Raw genomic sequence first — 21290 nt, 5'->3', positions numbered from 1 at the left:
CATACAATCACATGAAAAGAGTTTTGTACAGTGGCTCCAGTGACGACAGGACTGTTGATTTTTAAATTGTAGTGTGACGCCTGCATGCTCCGGGCTGATTCTGCAGAACACTATCCAGAACCTGAACGAGACTCAAACATAAACAGAGAAAAGCTCAGTAGAAGAGGCATGCTTCCCCCAGTTTAGAAGAATGTTATTTTAAAATAACAACTAGCCTGAATTTTGGCTTGAAAGCGTGAACAGAAGATGTTCGTTACCCTCTTTAGTTCCACAAAGTAACCAGACTGTTAACAGAGCACAAGGTGTTTGTTTTTTTTTGTGTTTTTACCTCCTCCTGTGCTTGTTTGATACACTGGAAGAGACCAAAGGCAGCACAATGATAGGATTGCAGTTGTGCAAAGCACAGACCCTTACTGGGAATCACTGTGGGTTTCAGTTAGGGCTGGAATAATTCATTGAGTAATCAATTGTTGAAAAACAAATCTTAAATGTAAAACTTTTGCTTCGATGGTTCGTTAAAGTCACAACTGTGTAGCACTTATCGTCCGTCTACTCACGGCAGAGAGCAGTGGAAAGAACAGGTGCAGTGCAGGAAGCTTTTCTAGCATCACTGTAACACTTTTGTTACTGTAAGCGCCATAAAAACCTGGGACAAAGCTGGCAGGAGTCCTTAATCAAACCGTCTGCCCAACAAGCTCCAACGTGAAGACAATCCAACTGATCCCATTCTACTACTGTTTGTTTTACACTGAAAATCTACAAGAAACCTACAGAAGGTAAAATAAAATATGAAGATGAACAGTTAAGGTGCCAATATACCCTTCGCAGTGGTCATCGCACAGATGCAGCCATTTATACCCGCGGCGCAGTATTCTCCTAAACCATAGGTGTCGCCACTCGGACAGGATTTCGTCATACGCGCTGATGATGAGGAGAAGTCAAAAGACTTTGTCGAGTGTTTAGTTTTTTATTTATTTTTGTAAAGTTCTTTTCACAAACTCCAGTTTTCAAACAGTCCCAAGACCTCTGCAGCAATTAATTATTTTAGTAATCGAGTAGTCTATCGATGATTCCATCAACTAATGAAGTAATCGGATAAGAAATACTTTTCTTAGTAATGAGCAATAATGAATATTCAAAAGAGAAAAGTCTTTCAGAATGACTGCCCGTCGGTTTCCATTTTAGAAACAGTTTGACTGCATACAACAACAAACCCTTTCGGTTTACGTACATGTATTACAACATGTTTGTGATGCTGAAAACTGAAGTTATGGTGGTGGAAACATTAGTTAATGCTAATAGTAATTCAGCGTCCAGCCTAACAACTGTCAGGTCAGTGGCTCAGAGTTATTTGGCCCATGTATAGAGCCATCTACTAATTGGAAGGTTGATGGTTCAGTTCCTGGTGGTGCCAGACACTGACCCATGTTAGATTGATAGCATATGTGTTTGACAGAAAGCACTTCTACATAGAAAATTAGTGCATGTATGAATGGGTGTGAATGGAGCCGATCCAAAGAGGTCAAAGGTCGATCCTCCAGCTCGCTAGTATGGGGAGTCCCAGCCAGGATAGCTTTGCATTCGTGCTGTCAGCGTTAATCTCATTAAAATGCATGTAACGCGGCAAATCTCCATTAGCGAGTTAGCGCAGATCGCCCCGTGTGTGTGGCTGCACAGCGTCAACGCGTTAGCGCAGTCAGCTCGTTAAAGCGTTAGTGCAGATCGTGGGAGGCTGCACGGCACTAACTCGCTAACGGAGATTAGTTAATATAAGATAAGATGAGATGGCGCCGGTGAGGTCGGCTGCCGTCACGACTGCTCCGACCACTTTTTCTTTGTCTTTGTTTTTTAAGTTAGTTTTCAGCGTTTCTAAATCGGCAAAATCATCACCATTGGGTACATTAGGTATGACAGTGACACTCTTGTTTCTATTGGTATACAATGTACTCACAATTCGAAGTTTTTAACTCCGGATCCGAGCTGGCCGAGTGAGATCTCGAGGGAGAACAAAGGGAAGCGGCGGCGGCCTAGAGGGAAGCGAGCCGGCGTCAGGAACAGGCTGAGAGCTCGTGCACACCGCACACCTCTGCCTAGCATCCTGCTCGCCAACGTCCAGTCACTGGAGAACAAGCTTGACGACCTCAGGGCCAGGATAAAGTTCCAGAGAGACATTCGGGACTGCAATCTCCTCTGCTTCACCGAGACATGGCTGAACCCAGCGGTGCCGGACCACGCCATCCAGCCGGCCGAGTTCTTCTCGGTTCACCGCATGGACAGGACACGGGACTCGGGGAAGTCAAGGGGAGGCGGTGTGTGTTTAATGGTGAACAACAACTGGTGCAACAGTGCGAACGTTGTTCCTCTCACACGCTCCTGCACACCAAATCTGGAACTACTGTCCATCATGTGTCGTCCTTTTTATCTACCTCGGGAATTTACATCGGTCATTGTAAGTGCCGTTTATATTCCACCACAAGCGGACACGGTCACCGCCTTATGCGAGCTGCATGAGGCACTCACACAGCACCAGACACAACACCAGGACGCTGCGCTTATTGTGACGGGGGACTTTAATAGCGCCAACCTCAAACGCGCAGCGCCGAACTTTTATCAACACATCACCTGCCCCACCAGGGGTGAAAGGACACTGGACCACTGCTACACTACGGTCAAGGACGGCTACAAGGCACAATCCCGCCCTCCGTTTGGCAAATCTGATCACGCCGCCATCTTCCTCATGCCAAAATACAAACAAAGGCTGAAACAGGAAGTTCCGGTTCAGAGGAAGGTCGCGCGCTGGACGGATCAATCGGTGGCCGCGTTACAGGACGCACTCGATGACGCAGACTGGGGCATGTTCAGAAACAGCTCCGACGATGACGTCAACGTGTTTACGGAAGCGGTTGTGGGATTCATCGGGAAACTAGCGGATGATACCGTGGAGACAAAGACTATCACAACGTTTCCCAACCAGAAGCCGTGGGTGGATAAAACCATCCGCGACGCTCTGAGATCCCGCACCGCTGCCTACAACACGGGACTCACGACGGGGGACATGGACCCGTACAAAGCCGCGTCATATAACGTGCGGAGGGCGGTGAAAGAGGCGAAGCAGCGCTACGGGAGGAAACTAGAGTCACAACTCCAACAGAGTGACTCTAGGAGCCTGTGGCGGGGACTAAGGACAATAACGGACTATAAAGCACCAACAACCGGTATGACGAACGCGGCCGTGACTCTGGCAGACGAGCTGAACACTTTCTATGCTCGCTTCGAGGCTGCAGCTAAGGACTCCAACGATGCTAGTGCTAGCGGCGCTAACGGCTGCAGACAGGAAGATACTGCCAGCACCGGAAACGTGCTCGTCATCTCCGAGCATGAAGTAAGGAGAGCCTTCAAGAGAGTGAACACCAGGAAAGCAGCAGGACCAGACGGCATCCCAGGTCGTATCCTAAGAGACTGCGCATACCAGCTAGCTCCTGTGTTCACTGAGATATTCAACATCTCTTTACCTCAGTCGGTGATCCCCACATGCTTCAAAGAGTCCATCATTGTTCCTGTCCCGAAGAAACCCCACCCTGCTTCTCTCAATGACTATCGCCCTGTAGCCCTCACCTCAGTAGTGATGAAGTGCTTTGAACGCCTGGTCAGAGACTTCATCATTTCTTCACTACCAGACACACTGGACCCACTACAGTTCGCTTACCGTCCAAATCGTTCCACAGACGATGCCATCTCTCATCTCCTCCACACATCACTCACTCACTTGGACACTAGAAGGGGGAATTATGTTAAAATGCTCTTCATAGACTACAGCTCTGCATTTAACACCATAATTCCCTCCACACTCACCACCAAGCTGGAGCATCTGGGACTCAGCTCATCTATGTGTCAGTGGATCTCCAACTTCCTAACTGGCAGACCACAGGCAGTAAGGATGGGCGGACATGTCTCAGCCTCCACCACTCTCAGCACTGGAGCCCCCCAGGGGTGTGTTCTGAGCCCCCTGCTGTACTCTTTGTACACATATGACTGTGTGGCCACTACCAGCTCCACCACCATCATCAAGTTTGCTGACGACACCGTCGTGGTGGGCCTGATCTCTGATAACAACGAGACTGCCTACCTGAAGGAGATTAGGAATCTGGAGAACTGGTGCCAGAGGAACAACCTCCTTCTAAACGTCAGTAAGACAAAGGAGCTGATAGTGGACTTCAGCACTAAGCAGGAGAGGAACTACCAGACCCCCGTCATCAACGAGTGCCCAGTGGAGAGAGTGGACAGCTTCAAATACCTCGGAGTTCACATCACGCAGGACCTGTCATGGTCCTGTCACATCAACACCGTGGTGAAAAAGGCCCGACAGCGTCTCTACCACCTCAGACGCTTGAGAGACTTCCAACTGCCCTCCAAGGTGCTCAGGAACTTTTACTCGTGCACCATAGAGAGCATCCTGGCGGGAAACATCTTAACCTGGTTCGGGAACAGCACCATGCAGGACAGACGAGCTCTACAGAGGGTTGTGCGGTCAGCTGAGCGCACCATCCGCTCCGAGCTCCCTGACCTGCACTCAATCTACAGCAGGCGGTGCCGGACCAAGGCCAGGAAGATCGTGAAGGACCTCAGCCATCCCAACAACAGACTGTTCTCTCTGCTGAGGTCAGGAAAGCGATTCCGCTCCCTGAAGACCAACACAGAGAGACTGAGGAGGAGCTTCTTCCCGCAGGCGATACGGTCTCTCAATCACACCACCACACAGTACTGACCCACACATATGGTTCTTACACACACACTGGACTTTCTGGACTTTGTTTTTGCACAACACTGGTCACTATATTCTTCATTTCCAGTTAATACTTGTACAGCTGCTGTTATTGTGTATATATTTATTTAGATTTAGATTTCTTCATACATTCTTATATAGTTCTATATTGTGTAATGTGTATTTTGTTGTACAGTTATTTTATTTTCAACTTTAATTTATATATTTTATCTTATTCTTCCCAGTTAAATTTACCCTTCATTCTAATTTGTGTTGTACAGTTATTTCATTTTTAACCTTAATTTATATTTTATTCCTTCCTAGTTAAATTTACCCTTTTTAATTTTTCATATTTATTTCCTATCTTATTCATAGCCTTTTCCTTTTTTGTTTTCTTTAGGTCACGAGCAGTTGTCCAAGCATTTCACTACATATCGTACTGTGTATGACTGTGTACGTGACAAATAAAATTTGAATTTGAATTTTTAATGCGCTTATGCCGTCAATGTCATTTTAATGAGATTAACGCTGACAGCACTACTTTGCATACATCAGCAAAGCGTCCTCGCGATGCTGGAAGCAGGCTCAGTGCCAATATCCGTGCCCACACCTCTGTTCAGAGCCCTAAACACACTCAGTGCATGGAGGCTTTGGCTATTTTTCACAGAGCTCTATGAAATGGCTCTTTAGTTTGCAAATACACTGCACACTTTTTGCATGCGCCTCCAGTCAAACCTTCTTTCTGGCTCTTGGTTGAAAACTTTCTGTTGTGTTGTCTGTCTTTCTTCAGTTTTTTATAAAGCACCTTTCCCAGAAAAATTTAAAGTGCTTGACACCAAGATGAAAAGCAAAATAATAATTGAAAAAAGACATGCATGAACAATAAGACACACTTAATTACCCAGATGTCTGTGTTTATTCCCACCTAGTTGTTTTATAAAAAAACTTCCCTGATTTGGTGAAACATAAGATAAGATAAGATAACTCTTTATTGTCATTGCACAGTCATACATAGTACAGTAGTACAATGAAATTGGAAAAACTGTCCTACGTCGGCACTACATATAACACAACACGACACGATATGACACATCACAACGTAACAAACAACACAACACAGTATATTAACTTAGTATAAAAAAGAAGAATAAGTGTATGTGTATTGCACACTGTTATTATTGCACATTAATTATTATTGCACCTTGTTATAAATATAAATATTATTGTTATCGTTTTAAACATTGTTACCTCCCCCTAAAAAGTCCAGGGAGGTATCCAGTCAGGTCAGCTATTTACATTGATCAGGGCTGTTGCCCTGTTGTAAAAGCTGTCCTTGAGTCTATTTGTTCGGGACCTCAGCAGCCTGAACCTCCTGCCAGACGGCAGCAGCTTAAACACCCGGTGTCCTGGGTGTGTGCAGTCCCGTAGGATGCTGCGTGCCCTCTTGAGACAGCGAGTGCTGTACAGGTCCTTCAGGGAGGGAAGAGGATGTCCAATGATTTTTTGGGCCATGTTGATGACCCTCTGGAGTGCCTTTCTGTGTGCTGTGGTGCAGCTGGAGAACCACACACCGATGCAATATGTCAGCACACTTTCAATGGAGCAGCGGTAGAAGACGGTCAGCAGCTCCTCCTTCAGGTCCATTTTTCTGAGGATTCTCAGAAAGTGGAGACGCTGTTGGGCCTTCTTTAAGACCGCAGAGGTGTTAGAGCTCCATTGGAGGTCTGTGTCTATGTGCACACCCAGAAACTTGAAACTGGAGACCCTTTCCACGCACTCCCCGTTGATGCTGACAGGCTGCAGCTCGGACTTCCTCCTTCTGAAGTCAACTACCAGTTCTTTTGTTTTGGTGGTATTGAGGTCCAGGTTGTTGTCTGCACACCAATCTGACAGCCTCTGAACTTCAGCTCTGTATGCAGTCTCATCTCCCCCTGAGATGAGCCCCACCACAGTGGTATCATCTGCAAACTTGATGACTGTGTTGTCTGGGTGGGAACTAACACAGTCATGTGTGTACAGAGTGTCCAGTAGGGGACTCAGTACACAGCCTTGTGGAGAGCCGGTGTTGAGGCTGAGGGCTGAGGAAAGATGAGGCCCCACTCTAACTCTCTGTGCACGGTCTGGGAATGAATGAAGGAAAGTCATTCCAGAGCCATCACTCCAAAGGTGCCATCTGTATGTTTCAAAGTGGATACTACACACTAACAGTAATCTTGGTGTTGTACTTTGGGATTTCACTCTCTTCACAGGCCACTCGTTTGCTTCTGATGCCAGGAGGGCTTCCCATCATAAAATACTTTGAGCGTCTGAGCTGGAAGCTGTTGCTCACAGTTTGGCCTTGTTCAGAGACATGGAGTCCCAACTAAGGCCCCTTGTTGTTCAGTTCAGTAGAGTAAACTGTGCTTTGAACTCTGTGATTTGTTAGTGGGTGAAGGATATCATAGATCTGATAAGCTGTGAGCCATGAGGTTGACCCCAGGTTGTTTAATGCCCACCCCCAGCATGGGCATACCTGACTGATGACAGTGGTTTCACCGGAAACCTCTACTGATAATGACCCACACCCTTTTTCACACCTTAGCTCATGTGATGAGGAGTGTTATCAATAGTGGGTCAATGACCCTCTTAAGTCAATTTATTTATAAGCACATTTAAAACCTACACAGGTTGACCAAAGTGCTGTACAGAGTGAAAAATAAAGAAGCAAGACACAAAAGCTAAACACCTGGGTCACAATTAAAAGCTAGAGAGTAAAGATGTGTCTTCAGACGGGTTTTAAAAATGTCGAGTGTTGGAGAGATCTTTATTTGAAGAGGCAGACTGTTCCAAAGTTTAGGTGCAACAATCACAAATCTCGGTCTCCTCTGTGTTTCAGTCTGCTTCTAGTAACAATCAGAATCAACTTATCAGCTGACCTGAGAGTTTGGTTTGGAGTATGTTTGGTTAAAAGAACAGAGAGGTACAAAGGAGCTAATCTATTTTAGAGAGTTAAAAACGAGCAATGAAATCTTACAGTTGATTCTATAACGTTCTGGAAGCAGAGTGTAAACGAGCCAAGACTGGGGAAATATGATGGTGTTTACGTGTGCCTGGCAGGAGTTGGGCTGCAGCGTTCTTAACAATATGAAGAAGAGAGAGCAGAGCCTGGCTGATACCAAAATACAGACTATTGCAGTGGTCGAGCCTGGGTGAGAAGATGTTCTTAGCAAGGGCCCTCAGCTGAAAGAAGATGGCTCTTACAACAGAATTTATTTGTTTCTCAAATGAAAATCTGCCATCAAAGAACAGAGTTTTCCAAAGGGCCAAGGTCACCCTTAAGAGAGGAACGAGGGTCAGGAGGTCCAAATAGTTCAATCTCGGTTTTTTGATCATTCAAAATCAAAAAATTCATTGCCTACCGTGATTTTAATGTTGTCAAGGCGATACGTGGGACTGTCCACCATTTGGACTTAGAACTGAGGAAGCTTCTCAAATGAGACGTGAAACGTCTTCAAGAAGTCCAGTCGCTTTTCTTTCCAAGTTCCTCAGATTTTAAAGTTTTAATTCTCTCTGTGGTCACAAAAGTGGCCTTTAGACCCTGATGCCCTCTGTCAGCACTCCATCACAGCCTTGTGCTGATTCTCCCAGTTGTAATTGTAGCTGCGTAGGCCTGTGTGACCTTCTAGTGTCACAAGAGAAAAAGTGATAATGAAGCATTTCATGTAACTGCCATCAGTTATCTATGTGCTACACTACTCTTAGTTATCACAGGGCATTAAGCGATACAGAACAGGTTCACAAGGACAAGTATTTTCAGCTGCCTGTGACCACTTCTCATACCACACTCACATATGTAAACACACACTCACTCACAAATTCCATCGGCTGCAAAGAGCTGTTAAATTGGGTCAGAGTCCTCAGTGCTCTCCAACACGGCAACACATTTGTATCGGTGGTCTCAGTTTGTGCTGTCTGCTCTAACAGAAGGTTGCCTTCCAACAACTAAGTCAGCTTTACTAAATTCCTTTTGTTTTGGTTGTGCTTCACACTCCTGGGTCCGGGAATCACTTTGGTTGGACTAAAGAGGGTTGTCTTGTGATTTGCAAGGCACTTTTACAGCATGTAAGGCATGCGCACTGTACCTAAATAATTTATATAATTTACTTTATAGTGCTTTTCTACCCGATCTGACCACTATAAGCACTTTGATACAACTTGCCTCATTCACACAAGCGCTTTTTCATATGTTTTTTTCTATGCAAGTGCTTTCTATCTAAGAACACATTCATACTCTGACGGATGCATCGGAGGGCAACTGGAGTTAGTGTTTTGCCCAAGGCTATGTGGGGATCAAACCATCAGCCTTCTGATTAATAGATGACCTGCTATACCTCCTGAGCCACTGAGAAACAATGGTTTGGTCTCTAAAACGGTTGTTTTAGAGAATGAGTAGTTGAGTCAATAGATTTGAAGCCTTTGCATCATTTCCAGAAAAATCTAAAAATAGGAATTTGATGAAGGGTGAGGGAGGAAGTGAAGGAGAAATGATATTTCGCTTGTCACGCTTGCTCCAGGTGGAAAATCACCAGGCGTACTGCCACTTGTTGTGTAGTTTATTACAAATGGTAACAAACAATATCAAGGTATGAACAGAACAGATGTTCTTCTCATACTGTATTACCAGAAAATAACAAACACTGCTGCTTAGATGAGCATTTATTGACTAAATTGTCCTTGGCACTCCACAACATTTCACAGCACATACCAATATGTTACTCTCTTCGTGTATCTATGATGCCTATCTTGAGAATTTTCTTTTGCACTGAGATAAGAAAAACAAAAAACGATATGCAGTTCTTAAACTCAAGCTACTGGTGATTTCCTTTATGACATGTGATGTGTATACAAAATATACAAAACCCTTCTTTTTTTCTGTTTATTCCTTTGTTTTCAGGGGACATGAACTCATTGGCTTATCTGAAGTTGGCATATTAGTTTATATTTCAGGTAGCTCACTAAATACAAACTATATTGCCAAAAGTATTTGTTTCTCATGTTTAGCTGTTTTCCACTTTTTCTTTGGTCATTTTAGCCTTTTTGGCCAGGGTGAAGGGAGTACCTGCCATCAAACATGAAGACAGCCGCATGTAACTACGACGGTGTTTGCTAGTTCACCTTACATGCATTAATGTAATAACGTGGTTAGCCTACTCAACGTAAATTACACACGAACAACATTAAGCGACTCATGCAGAGAAGAACGGCTGCTGCTGCATCATCATCCTCATCATTTCTGCTACACTGGCAGGGCTAGGGGCCAGGACTCTCCTCTTCGGGTTCTTGGGGGATGTTGCTAACTCCGGGTCTGATAACAGGCACCACACCTGCACTCGGTGTGAGGTCTCGCAGCAAGCTATCAAATACGGTGCATTTCTCGGCTTTTAACAAAACGCTATGCGTCGCCAGGTGTTTCATCAGATTCGAGGTGTTACCTCCTTTGACAGTATCACAGTATCAGCTTAAAGCACTTGTTGCTGCTGAGTTTGCATCTTTTGCTGTGAAGTACAGCCAGACTTTTGACCGCTTTGCCTTGGGCATTTTTAATCTGTAGCTCTGCTCTAAAAGAACTTACATACCTGGGCCTGCCGACTATCCTTGGAAAGGTAAAATGATTGGCTAGAATCCAAAGTGTATGACATCTCAGGGAAATAAAGCACCGAAATGTGCGCTGCTTTTCGGTCTGGTTACTACTGTTTATGTCAGAACCGGTGCGATACCGGTACCCATCCCTACTCGGGGCCTGGGCCGGACTTCTGAAAAACAATCCCTCACCCCAATTCCTTCACTCAACTTTACACTTGGCCCTGTAGAGTCAGACAAGTGCCATTCTCCTGACAACCACCAAACCAGGACTTGTCCATTGGATTGCCAGGTGGGAAAGTGAGATTCTGCACTGTAAAGAAGTGAAGGACTCTCTAGAGTCCAGTAGTGCCATGCTTTACACCACTACAATCAACACTTTGCATTGCACTTGGTGATGTAAGGCTTGGATGCAGCTGCTCGTCCATGGAAATCCATTCCATGAAGAACTCTACACACTGTTCTTGAGCTCATCTGAAGGCCACAGGAAGTTTGGAGGTCCGTAGAAACTGAGTCTGCAGAAAGTTGGCGACTTCTGTGTACTATGCGGCATCCGCTGACCGCATTCTGTGATTTTACATGGTCTACCTATGATCTACATTAAGTAGCTGTTGTTCCACTTTGCTATAATACAATACCACTAACAGTTGACTTTAGAATATTTGGTAGTGAGAAGATTTCACAACTAGACATGTTGCACAGGTAGTACCCTATCACACTACCATGCTGGAATTCACTGAGCTCCAGAGAGCAACCTTTTCTTTCACAAGTAATTGTGGAAAGCAATCTGCATGCCTAGGTGCTTGGGCTTATGTACCTGCGGTCATGGAAGTGATTGGAACACCAGAATTTTATGATTTGAATAGGTGAGTAACTTTGCCAAACAATTATTAATCAACAATCAAAAGACCCAGAGACAGTTTTAAATCATTTGAAAGGCTGACACTTAGCTTTGTCTGCCCTTCGTTGGAAAATGAGGAAAAAAAACAAAGCAGTTTTGTCGTTATCTATTGTCCACCTGTGCCTAATTTAGTGTCTCTCTCAGTTTTTAAAATGTAAAAGAACCCACCCACCACTTTAATCACACCCTAGATCTTGTTCTGACATATGGCATAGAGACTGAACATTTTACAGTGTTTCCAGAAAACCCTCTCTTGTCTGATCATTTTCTAATGGTATATAAATTTACAATAATGGGTTACATAGCAGTGGGGAATACATTTGATCAGAGTAGATGTCTTTCACAAAGTGCTGTAACTAAGTTTAAGGATATAATCTTAATCTTAATATTAATAATATAATTATCTTCCTCAATGCTCTGTACCAACATGTTGCAGAGTGGGAGTAGTAGTGGTAGTGTCGCCACACAGGTCCATTATCTTTTTTTTAATATTTTTACTTCTTCCCTGCATACAACTTTAGCTCCTGTGAAAACTAAGGTCTCTAATCAGAAGTACCTGACTCCGTGGTATAATTCTCAAACACGTAGCCTAAAGCAGATAACTCGTAAGCTGGAGAGGAAATGGCGTGTCATAAATTTAGAGGATCATCATTTAGCCTGGAGAAATAGTTTGTTGCTTTATAAGAAAGCCCTCCGCAAAGCCAGAACATCTTACTATTCGTCACTGATTGAAGAAAATAAGAACAACCCCAGGTTTCTCTTCAGCTCTGTAGCCAGGCTGACAAACAGTCAGAGCTCTGTTGAGCCAACCATCCCTTTAACGTTAACTAGTAATGACTTCATGAACTTCTTCACTAATAAAATTTTAACCATTACAGAAAAAATTACCAATAATCATCCCACAGATGTAATATTATCTACAGCTACTTTCAGTACCATTGATATTCATTTAGACTCTTTTTCTCCAATTGATCTTTCTGAGTTAACTTCAATAATTACTTCCTCCAAACCATCAACGTGTCTTTTAGACCCCATTCCTACAAAACTGCTCAAAGAAGTCCATCCATCCATCCATCTTCATCCACTTTATCCGGGGCCGGGTCGTGGGGGCAGCAGCCTAAGCAGAGAAGCCCAGACCTCCCTCTCCCCAGCCACCTCCTCCAGCTTATCCGGGGGGACACCAAGGCGTTCCCAGGCCAGCCGAGAGATATAATCTCTCCAGCGTGTCCTGGGTCTGTCCCGGGGCCTCCTCCCGGTGGGACATGCCCGGAACACCGCGCCCAGGAGGCATCCTTGTCAGATGCCCGAACCACCTCAGCTGGCTCCTTTCGATGTGGAGGAGCAGCGGCTCTACTCTGAGCCCCTCCCGGATGGCCGAACTTCTCACCCTATCTCTAAGGGAGAGGCCAGCCACCCTTCGGAGGAAGCTCATTTCTGCCGCTTGTATCCGCGATCTCGTTCTTTCGGTCACTACCCACAGCTCGTGGCAATAGGTGGGGGTAGGGACGTAGCTCAACCGGTAAATTGAGAGCTTCGCTTTTACACTCAGCTCCCTCTTCACCACGACGGACCGGTGCAGCGTCCGCATCACTGCAGCCGCCGCACCAATCCGTCTGTCAATCTCCGGCTCCCTTCTCCCATCACTCCGAGGTACTTGAACTCCTCCACTTGGGGCAGGAACTCATCCCCGACCCGAAGTGGGCACTCCTCCCTTTTCTGGCTGAGAACCATGGCCTCAGATTTGGAGGTGCTGATCCTCATTCCCGCTGCTTCACACTCAGCTGTGAACCGTTCCAGTGCGAGCTGGAGGGCCTCACCCGATGAAGCCAACAGAACCACATCATCCATGAAAAGCAGAGATGAGATTCTGAGGCCACCAAAGTGAAAGCCCTCCGCCACTTGGCTGCGCCTAGAAATCCTGTCCATAAAAATTATGAACAGAATCGGTGACAAAGGGCAGCCCTGGCGGAGCCCATCACCCACCGGGAACGAGGCCAATTTATTGCCGGCAATGCGAACCAAGATCTTGCAACAGTTGTATAGGGATTGAATGGCCCGTAGCAATGGGCCAGACACCCCATACTCCCGCAGCACCTCCCACAGGACACCCCGAGGGACACGGTCGAATGCCTTCTCCAAGTCCACAAAACACATGTAGACTGGTTGGGCAAACTCCCATACACCCTCAAGTATCCCTGAGAGGATAAAGAGCTGGTCCAGTGTTCCGCGACCAGGACGAAAACTGCATTGTTCCTCCTGTATCCGAGGTTCGACTAGCGGACGGACTCTCCTTTCCAGCACCCTGACATAGACTTTCCCAGGGAGGCTGAGTGTGATCCCCCTGTAGTTGGAACACACCCTCTGGTCCCCCTTCTTAAAGATGGGGACCACGTGGTCTGCCAGTCCAGGGGTACTGCCCCTGATTTCCGAGCAACATTGTAGAGGCGTGTCAACCAGGACAGCCCTACATGTCCAGAGCCTTCAGGACCTCGGGGCGGACCTCATCAACACCAGGGGCTCTGCCACCAAGGAGTTGTTTAACTGCCTCAGTGACCTCGCCTCCAGAAATTGACGGGTCATTCCCCTCATCCCCAGACTCTGCTTCCTCCTCGGAAGACGCATCAGTGGGATTATGCAGGTCCTCGAAGTATTCCTTCCACCGCCTGACAATTTTCTCAGTCGAAGTCAGCAGCGCTCCGCCAGCACTATACACAGTGCAGGTAGAGCACCGCTTTCCCCTCCTGAGACGCCTGACGGTTTGCCAGAATCTCTTCGAGACAGTCCGAAAGTCTTTTTCCATGGCCTCTCCAAACTCCTCCCACACCCGAGTTTTTGCTTCAGCCACTGCCCGCGCCGCGTTCTGCTTGGCATGTCGGTGCCTGTCGGCTGCCTCCGGAGTCCCACAGGCTAACCAAGCCCGATGGGACTCCTTCTTCAGCCTGGTGGCTCCCTTCACCTCTTGTGTCCACCTGGCGTCCTCAAAGAAGTCCTGCCATTAATTAATGCTTCAATCTTAAATATGATCAACCTATCTCTAATAATCGGCTATGTACCACAGGCCTTCAAGCTGGCTGTAGTTAAACCTTTACTCAAAAAGCATCTCTAGACCCAGCAGTCTTAGCTAATTATAGGCCAATCTCCAACCTTCCTTTCATATCAAACATCCTTGAAAGAGTAGTTGTCAAACAGCTAACAGATCATCTGCAGAGGTTTATTTGAAGAGTTTCAGTCAGGTTTCAGAGCTCATCACAGCACAGAAACAGCTTTAGTGAAGGTTACAAATGATCTTCTTATGGCCTCTGACAGTGGACTCATCTCTGTGCTTGTCCTGCTAGACCTCAGTGCAGCGTTCGATACTGTCGACCATAATATCCTATTAGAGCGATTAGAACATGCTGTAGGTATTACAGGTACTGTGCTGCAGTGGTTTGTATCATATCTATCTAATAGACTCCAGTTTGTGCATGTAAATGGAGAGTCCTCTTCACACACTGAGGTTAATTATGGAGTTCCACAGGGTTCAGTGCTAGGACCAATTCTGTTTACATTATACATGCTTCCCTTAGGCAGCATCATTAGAAGACATAGCATACATTTACACTGCTATGCAGATGACACCCAGCTCTATCTGTCCATGAAGCCAGATAACACACACCAATGAGTTAAACTGCAGGAATGTCTTAAAGACATAAAGACCTGGATGGCCGCTAACTTTCTGCTTCTTACTTCAGATCAAACTGAGGTTATTGTACTCGGCCCTGAAAAGCTTAGAAATATGGTATCTAACCAGATTCTTACTCTGGATGGCATTACCTTGGCCTCCAGTAACACTGTGAGGAACCTTGGAGTCATTTTTGACCAGGAGATGTCCTTCAACGCACCTATTAAACAAATATGTAAGACTGCGTTCTTCCATTTGTGCAACATCTCTAAAGTTAGAAATATCCTGTCTCAGAGTGACGCTGAAAAACTAGTTCATGCATTTATTACTTCCAGGCTGGACGACTGTAATTCATTATTATCAGGAAGTCCTAAAAACTCCCTGAAAAGCCTTCAGCTGATCCAAAATGCTGCAGCAAGAGTCAGACTAGAAAGAGAGAGCAGATTTCTCCTGTATTGGCTTCCCTTCATTGACTTCCTGTTAAATCCAGAATTGAATTCTTTGTTGATAATATGGAATATTTTTGGCAATATAGTGTAAGCATTCCATTGTTTAATCAGCACACCATTTTAGCTTTAGTTTTTCTCCCCTGTTCCATCTCCATCTCCCTTTTAGCAATATATTGTATATATTTGACATATTTACATTTGAGCTAGCCCCATTACTCTGCGTCCTGTGAACATAGACATTTTTGTCTGGCATCTGTGTCCTCAAAGGTGACCTTCTTGTTTCTCCTGGGGTCGATCCATGAGTTATGTATGACCACATTGTTTGGTGTAGGGTCAGCTTCAACAACAGACACCACCCTCTTCTTCATCTTGCTCTTCAAAACCTTTTGGAACTTCTGCCGGGTGAAGGCGTAGAGGAGTGGGTGAAAGATGGTGGTTCCATAGGCCATTACCAAGAAACCCAGGCGGAGGCGATCAGCCAGATCACTGGGTCCAGTACTGAGGATGATCGTGTTGAGTACAGTTATTGGAGTCCAACAAAATAAGAACGTGGAAATGATGAGAAGAGACATTCTGAAGACTCGTTTCTGCCTCTCCCTTCTCTCTCGATGACGTTTTACGGCTCGTCTTAGTGCAATAATCACAGACACTGATGCTCGCATGCCCAAAGGTGCATTTCCACCTGCCCTGACACCTGTACTGCTCTGTGAAACCTCAGTTGACTCTGCTTGTGTTGCAGTGCTAAGAGAGATGGTGTTTTTGCTCTTTTGCTTCTTTTTAGGCAAGTTGTTCTGAAACCGTGTTCCAATGCGAATGTTAAGAGCCTGAAGAATCTTGTAGTAAGTCACCAGCATTACAACAGCTGTGAAAAAGAATATAGGAATCTGTGCTAGCAAGTGATAGTACAGACCCACCTCTGTGTAGTACTCATTTGTATGAGGTACAGTCACCACTGTAGTCTGGTTCAAAAGATATGAACTGGATCTGATAAAGAAGCCCACTTCCATGAATGGAACGAGGAAACTGAAAAAGGATAAAGCCCAGATGGATCCCAGCAGAACCACAGCTCGGCCCATTGTAAGCACACGGTTCGCTGGACGTACTGAGATGTCATAACGGTCCACGGTGATGGCTAGGACATTAGCGGCGGTTGCTACACTCGTGAAGGAGACGCAGGCTTCATGGAAGCAGCACATCATGGCTGTGTCCACCTCCAGTGGAATCAGAATCACCATAGTTGTCAGTGGGATGCAGCACACGCATATCTGGAAGTAGAGACGGAGACAGATCATGTCCCAAATGCAACATGTTTGATTTTATTTCATGTATTGGTTAAAGGCAGGCTTATTGAATTTATTCTTTAATTTTTTCCTCCAAGTCCAGTTTTTATCCCTCGGCTGTAAAAGGCTGATGAGTTATTGTTGAGCGGGCAACCAACTTTCTGAATCCGATAGCTTGAGAAAGAAGCCACGTAGGATTGTAAAATTCATACCATAGGCACAACTGTTAAACATCTCAGATGAGCTCAAATTTCAGTGACCTCGACCTTAAGGTCAAGGTCAGAGGTTTGGTTTCCTGAAAATCTTGCAATAAGATAAGAAGGAAATCATATCTATCTACTGTGAGGCTGAGGGGTAACACTGGCAGCTACCAGTATTTTTAATATGCATTTCTGTTAACTGTTTAAGTTTTTTCCCACAGTGTTGTTTGGTATTAATTGCCTGTATTAACCTTGGTATACCTCTGCTGCTGTTGATAAACAGGAGTGGGCAGGAAGAAAAGAAACATACAGTTAAATATGACAATCAGAACTGTGCACAGCCAAACTGGGGACGAGTTTTTGATAAAGACCCTGCAATATTCGTATCGATATTGAACCGTTTGATACAGTGCTTTTGGTTCGGTACGCATATGTATCGAACAATACAAAATTTGTAATTTATTTTATCAACTTTCCTTCTGACGATGCTGTCTGTGTTGAGCGCTCAGTGAATCTGCGTTCGACTACTCCGCCTAGGCTGCACTGTCGAGCGCAGATCCACTGAGCGCTCAACACAGACAGCATCGTCAGAAGGAAGAGCGCAGTGCAAGCTAGCGAGACAGAAGTTAAGCTCTCCTTGCAACATGGCAAATTGAACCTCCCCCACCCTCATTCAGATCTGGCGTTTGGAATTATTTTGGTTTTCATGTGACGCATGACTCTGAAGGTAAGCGCGTCATGGACTAAAGTAAAACGGTATGTTGGATGTGCCACGCAATGCTCAATTACATGGGTGGGAACTAGTGTGTTAGCGCAGTTAGCTCGTTAACGTGTTGGCCGTCTAGCCCCATGCACGGGGCGATCAGGGGTAGCTCGTTAACGGAGATTTGCCGTGTTGTGGCGTTAAGGTTATTTCAACGAGATTAACCTGAAAGCACTAGTGGGAACACAACGAATATGACTGTACATTTACGCCGACGACATCCTAGTGCAAAGACAAAAACAACAAGCATGCATGCTACAAACTTTAGCCGAGTCATTTAGACAGCCGTTAGCACATGATTCTCCTTATGCTGCTGAGAATATAGCCCAGAAGAAGCGGATAGTATAGCTTTTATTTTGGAAAGAGCCATTTCTCTGTAATAAACTCTCTTTTCCAAAGATGAGTGATTCCTCAATCAGATACAGGGCTTGCAATATCGCTAGCCTGACGTCCTGGGGCTAGCGATTTTTCCAGTCGGGCTACCAAAATCTATCTCTGCCCTGCCCGTCGGGCTATTGTAGGAAAAATATACGTCAATGCTTTTGCATTCTTTCAGAAATGTAGCTGGGTAATTATGTCATTGGCATCGGTGAGCCACTGTCAATATGTGACATATTGAAGTCGCGTTTGAATTTGCGCTTGTTTTTTTGCTTTCACTTTGCAATCGTGCAAACTATGTATAGAGAGCGACAGCACTGATCTGTGAGTGATGATAATTTGTGCACCAATTCCTCTGACATCGTCTTATTAATCGTTAGCTTACTATGCAAACATGACAAGTGAAATCTCCCGCAGCTTAAACATGTGAGAGGTTGATCGCGCAGAGAATCGCTGAGCTTATGTGAGTCCGTGTGTAAAAGCAGCAGGATTTATATTTCAGTTCTGCTGAGCCAAATAAGACCGGTCAGGGTGAAGAAGTGACAGCCAAAGAAAAGCTTACCACAAAACGGAGAAGTTATGACAAATCAGACTATAAGGCAAAAAGAAAGTGCAGCTTTATGGTTTCATGGACAAAATAATTTCTGTGGCTGCGATATGACGAGCTAAATAACCAGGGCTGCACATAAGTGGTCCGCAGGTGCGCATTCGCTGTCAAAATAAAAAACACGCACAAGGGTTAGGGTTAAATTTAAAAACTGTACTTTTGAGTTAAAATATATATTTATAATTTTAATAAATGACAAATTAAAAAGGCATGAACATTTTTTTGTATCGAAAAAATATCGAACCGTGACACCAAAGTATCGAACCGAACCGAACCGTGAATTTTGTGTATCGTTGCACCCCTACTGTTTACATATGGTTTCATCTACCTGCTCAACAAAAGGTTCAGTGTCAACTTTAATTGGACAAAATGTACTGCTGCTTTCAGTCTCTGAACCTATTCACATGCTTGTAATGGAGATGCAGATATGTGCTACAAGTTTGTGTTTTTGCATGACATTTAAAAATATGGGTTTAGCGAGGTTAGTACATAGGATTTTTAAAAATACAGTATTATTAATGGGCTGACTATGATTCATCACATCCACTCCACCTGCAGGGTCTTCCCCTGTAGAGCAGTTAAACAACACTACACTCTTAGAAAACAAACGTTAGTGACATAATCGTTCTCAATGATGTGAGAACCTCAGAATCGTTCAGTGGTAACCCATAGTGCTATGAAATGCCTCTTAGCAGCTGACTCTGATAGTGTTGTTAGTGGAAACGATGACTGCAGTGGAGGAAATGGCGTTGGCCTTCTTCAGAGGTCATTGGGCGCTGGAGCAGGTAACGGCAGTGTGTGCATAAATAAGAATGAGGCTAAAATGCACATTTTTGTGTTCCTCACTGTCATGTTCGCACTCAGCTTTTCATTATCTGCTGTGCTGATATTACTTTGGTATGAGGCTGTTTATGCCTTTCTGACACATGATGGTTTGAATTGGAGCTCGTTGTTGGATTACTTGAGTTACTGATAAACCAGTTGCCTGACACAGTGAGCACGTAGTGTGATCAATGCAAGCAGAGCTGTGAAGCTGTTTTTGGCGCACATCCCTACTCACCAACACATCAACCACATGCAGGTTCATGGTGATGATGTTGGACACGGAGCTGATGAGGTTCTGCTTCATACAGTAGAGGATCAGCACAGTGAGGTTGGAGCTCAGACCCAGAATGATCTCCAACAGCAAGAAGCCTGTCAGAGAAGCCTGTCGACAGAAAGACATTGGAGGATATGAGGGCGCTTCATTGAACATTTTGTAGAAGTTAAATTACGTATTTTTTATTTGACTGTAAGCAAATATCCTACAGCTGTGTAATATTACTAATAATAGTAATAATAATAAAATGAAATTGCTGATAAAAGAAACCGATGTGAGAAGACATCAGATGTTTAAAAACAATAATATAATTTTATTACTTAAAAGCACCTATATTAGAAACATTTTATTAAAGAAGTTAAAGGAGGTCACAGAGTCTCTGATCTCCTTTTGAAGTTCAATCTAAGATGCGTCTATAAGGGTGCAGCAATACCTGGAAGCTGATGGGATATATTTCCTCAGAAGAGTTCATGTCAAGATCAGATGGGTCAGCGGTGTCAAGCACAGTCGTGTTGCTCATGGTGGCTGCAGACATCAACACTGAGGACGTGTGCATTATCTTGATAGGAGGAAGAGGCCTGAAGAGTAGTTTGCACAAACACAGACTGTTCAGAAGTGTGAAAGCTTAGTTATATGAAAGATTTGTTCAAGTGTCATCAAACCGGCAAACCCTGCAAAGGACACTGCGCTTGGTTTTAGTGAAGAATGGATCGTCTACAAGCACAAAGCTTTCCCCTTGCGTGACATTGCTACTCTTTGATCATTTAATTGTGCTTGTTGAAAATCTAATTTAAGTAATGTATACTTCACAGTGGAAACCAAGTTAAAGAAATCAGTGTTAAGCGGTCAGAATTACAGACACTATTATATCTTCAGAACTGCTTGCATGTCTTTTTCATGATGATTATTCGTTGTCTTGAAAACGTCAGAAATGGATGGGGTAAGTGTGTGATAAGATTTCAGACTGAAAGGATCATTCACCAGCAAAATGCAGGAATTCATTTAGTAGAAATTTGAAAAGGGTTCGGTAAAAACCAAAGACGGTCTTTGGATAGCTGCAGTCAAACGGGAAAGAAAACCCTGAACATCAAATACATGTGCCAATGGTTAAGGTTAGGTTAGTTTGTATTAGAACATTTCTAAGACTCCAGAAGGCTTAAAATGATTTTACCAAAGTGGAACTGGACACATGTTTGTATAAAGAGCAGTGCTTTAACCAAGAAAAGCATGTCGTTATTGGCCAGGTGTGTGAAGAGAACAGCCAGTGACCTTTTACTCGAGTGTTTTTAACATTTTTTTTGCAGTTACTGTAGTTATTTTCCATGTTTACAGCCACGCCAAGTGAAAGTAAGCTTTCCATTAGTGTAGCTGTTTAATATATAAAATATCTATAAAAACATTTATGTATATATTTGTTTTGCCTTGAACACACATTTTCATTGGTTCCACGTACACCCAGGTTCTTTAGCTTTAGGACTTGTAGTGTTCTCGTTGGGAACAAGTCAACTGTAATCGTCTAAGACTGACACGAGAGGTTTAAACTCACCACTTCCTCCTAGCAGTGTCCTCTC

The 21290-nt window shown here is 44.5% G+C and overlaps 2 protein-coding genes across 2 annotated transcripts in view; one reads left to right on the top strand and one right to left on the bottom strand.

Moving 5' to 3' along the window:
• The window catches only part of cog5 (component of oligomeric golgi complex 5), an 84639-nt gene that overhangs the window by 26970 nt on the left and 36379 nt on the right, over positions 1 to 21290 (top strand). The window lies entirely within an intron of this gene.
• Positions 15605 to 20275, bottom strand: LOC146615526 (G protein-coupled receptor 22-like). Its single transcript, XM_085376838.1, has 3 exons — positions 20153 to 20275; positions 19681 to 19827; positions 15605 to 16657 (listed from the first exon to the last, which is right to left on the bottom strand). Exons 1-3 carry the CDS (start codon positions 20273 to 20275, stop codon positions 15605 to 15607), a joined length of 1323 nt encoding a protein of 440 aa, XP_085232964.1.

This window comes from Diplotaxodon limnothrissa, linkage group LG17, assembly GCF_057381915.1.
Source record: "Diplotaxodon limnothrissa isolate DT_005_m linkage group LG17, D_limnothrissa_male_GT1.1, whole genome shotgun sequence".
NCBI classification, from domain to species: Eukaryota; Metazoa; Chordata; class Actinopteri; order Cichliformes; family Cichlidae; genus Diplotaxodon; species Diplotaxodon limnothrissa.
Note: the sequence above shows the minus strand (reverse complement) of the source record. Positions and strands in the feature narration are given on the sequence as shown.

What these genes read in the sequence shown, in the direction of transcription:
- LOC146615526 (XM_085376838.1), bottom strand. Translation starts at nt 20,275, where the DNA reads ATGCACACGTCCTCAGTGTTGATGTCTGCAGCCACCATGAGCAACACG. An exon ending in TATATCCCATCAGCTTCCAG is followed by an intron (nt 19,828 to 20,152) that starts GTATTGCTGCAC and finishes TTCTGTCGACAG; the next exon opens with GCTTCTCTGACAGGCTTCTT. An exon ending in TGCATGTGGTTGATGTGTTG is followed by an intron (nt 16,658 to 19,680) that starts GTGAGTAGGGAT and finishes CTCTACTTCCAG; the next exon opens with ATATGCGTGTGCTGCATCCC.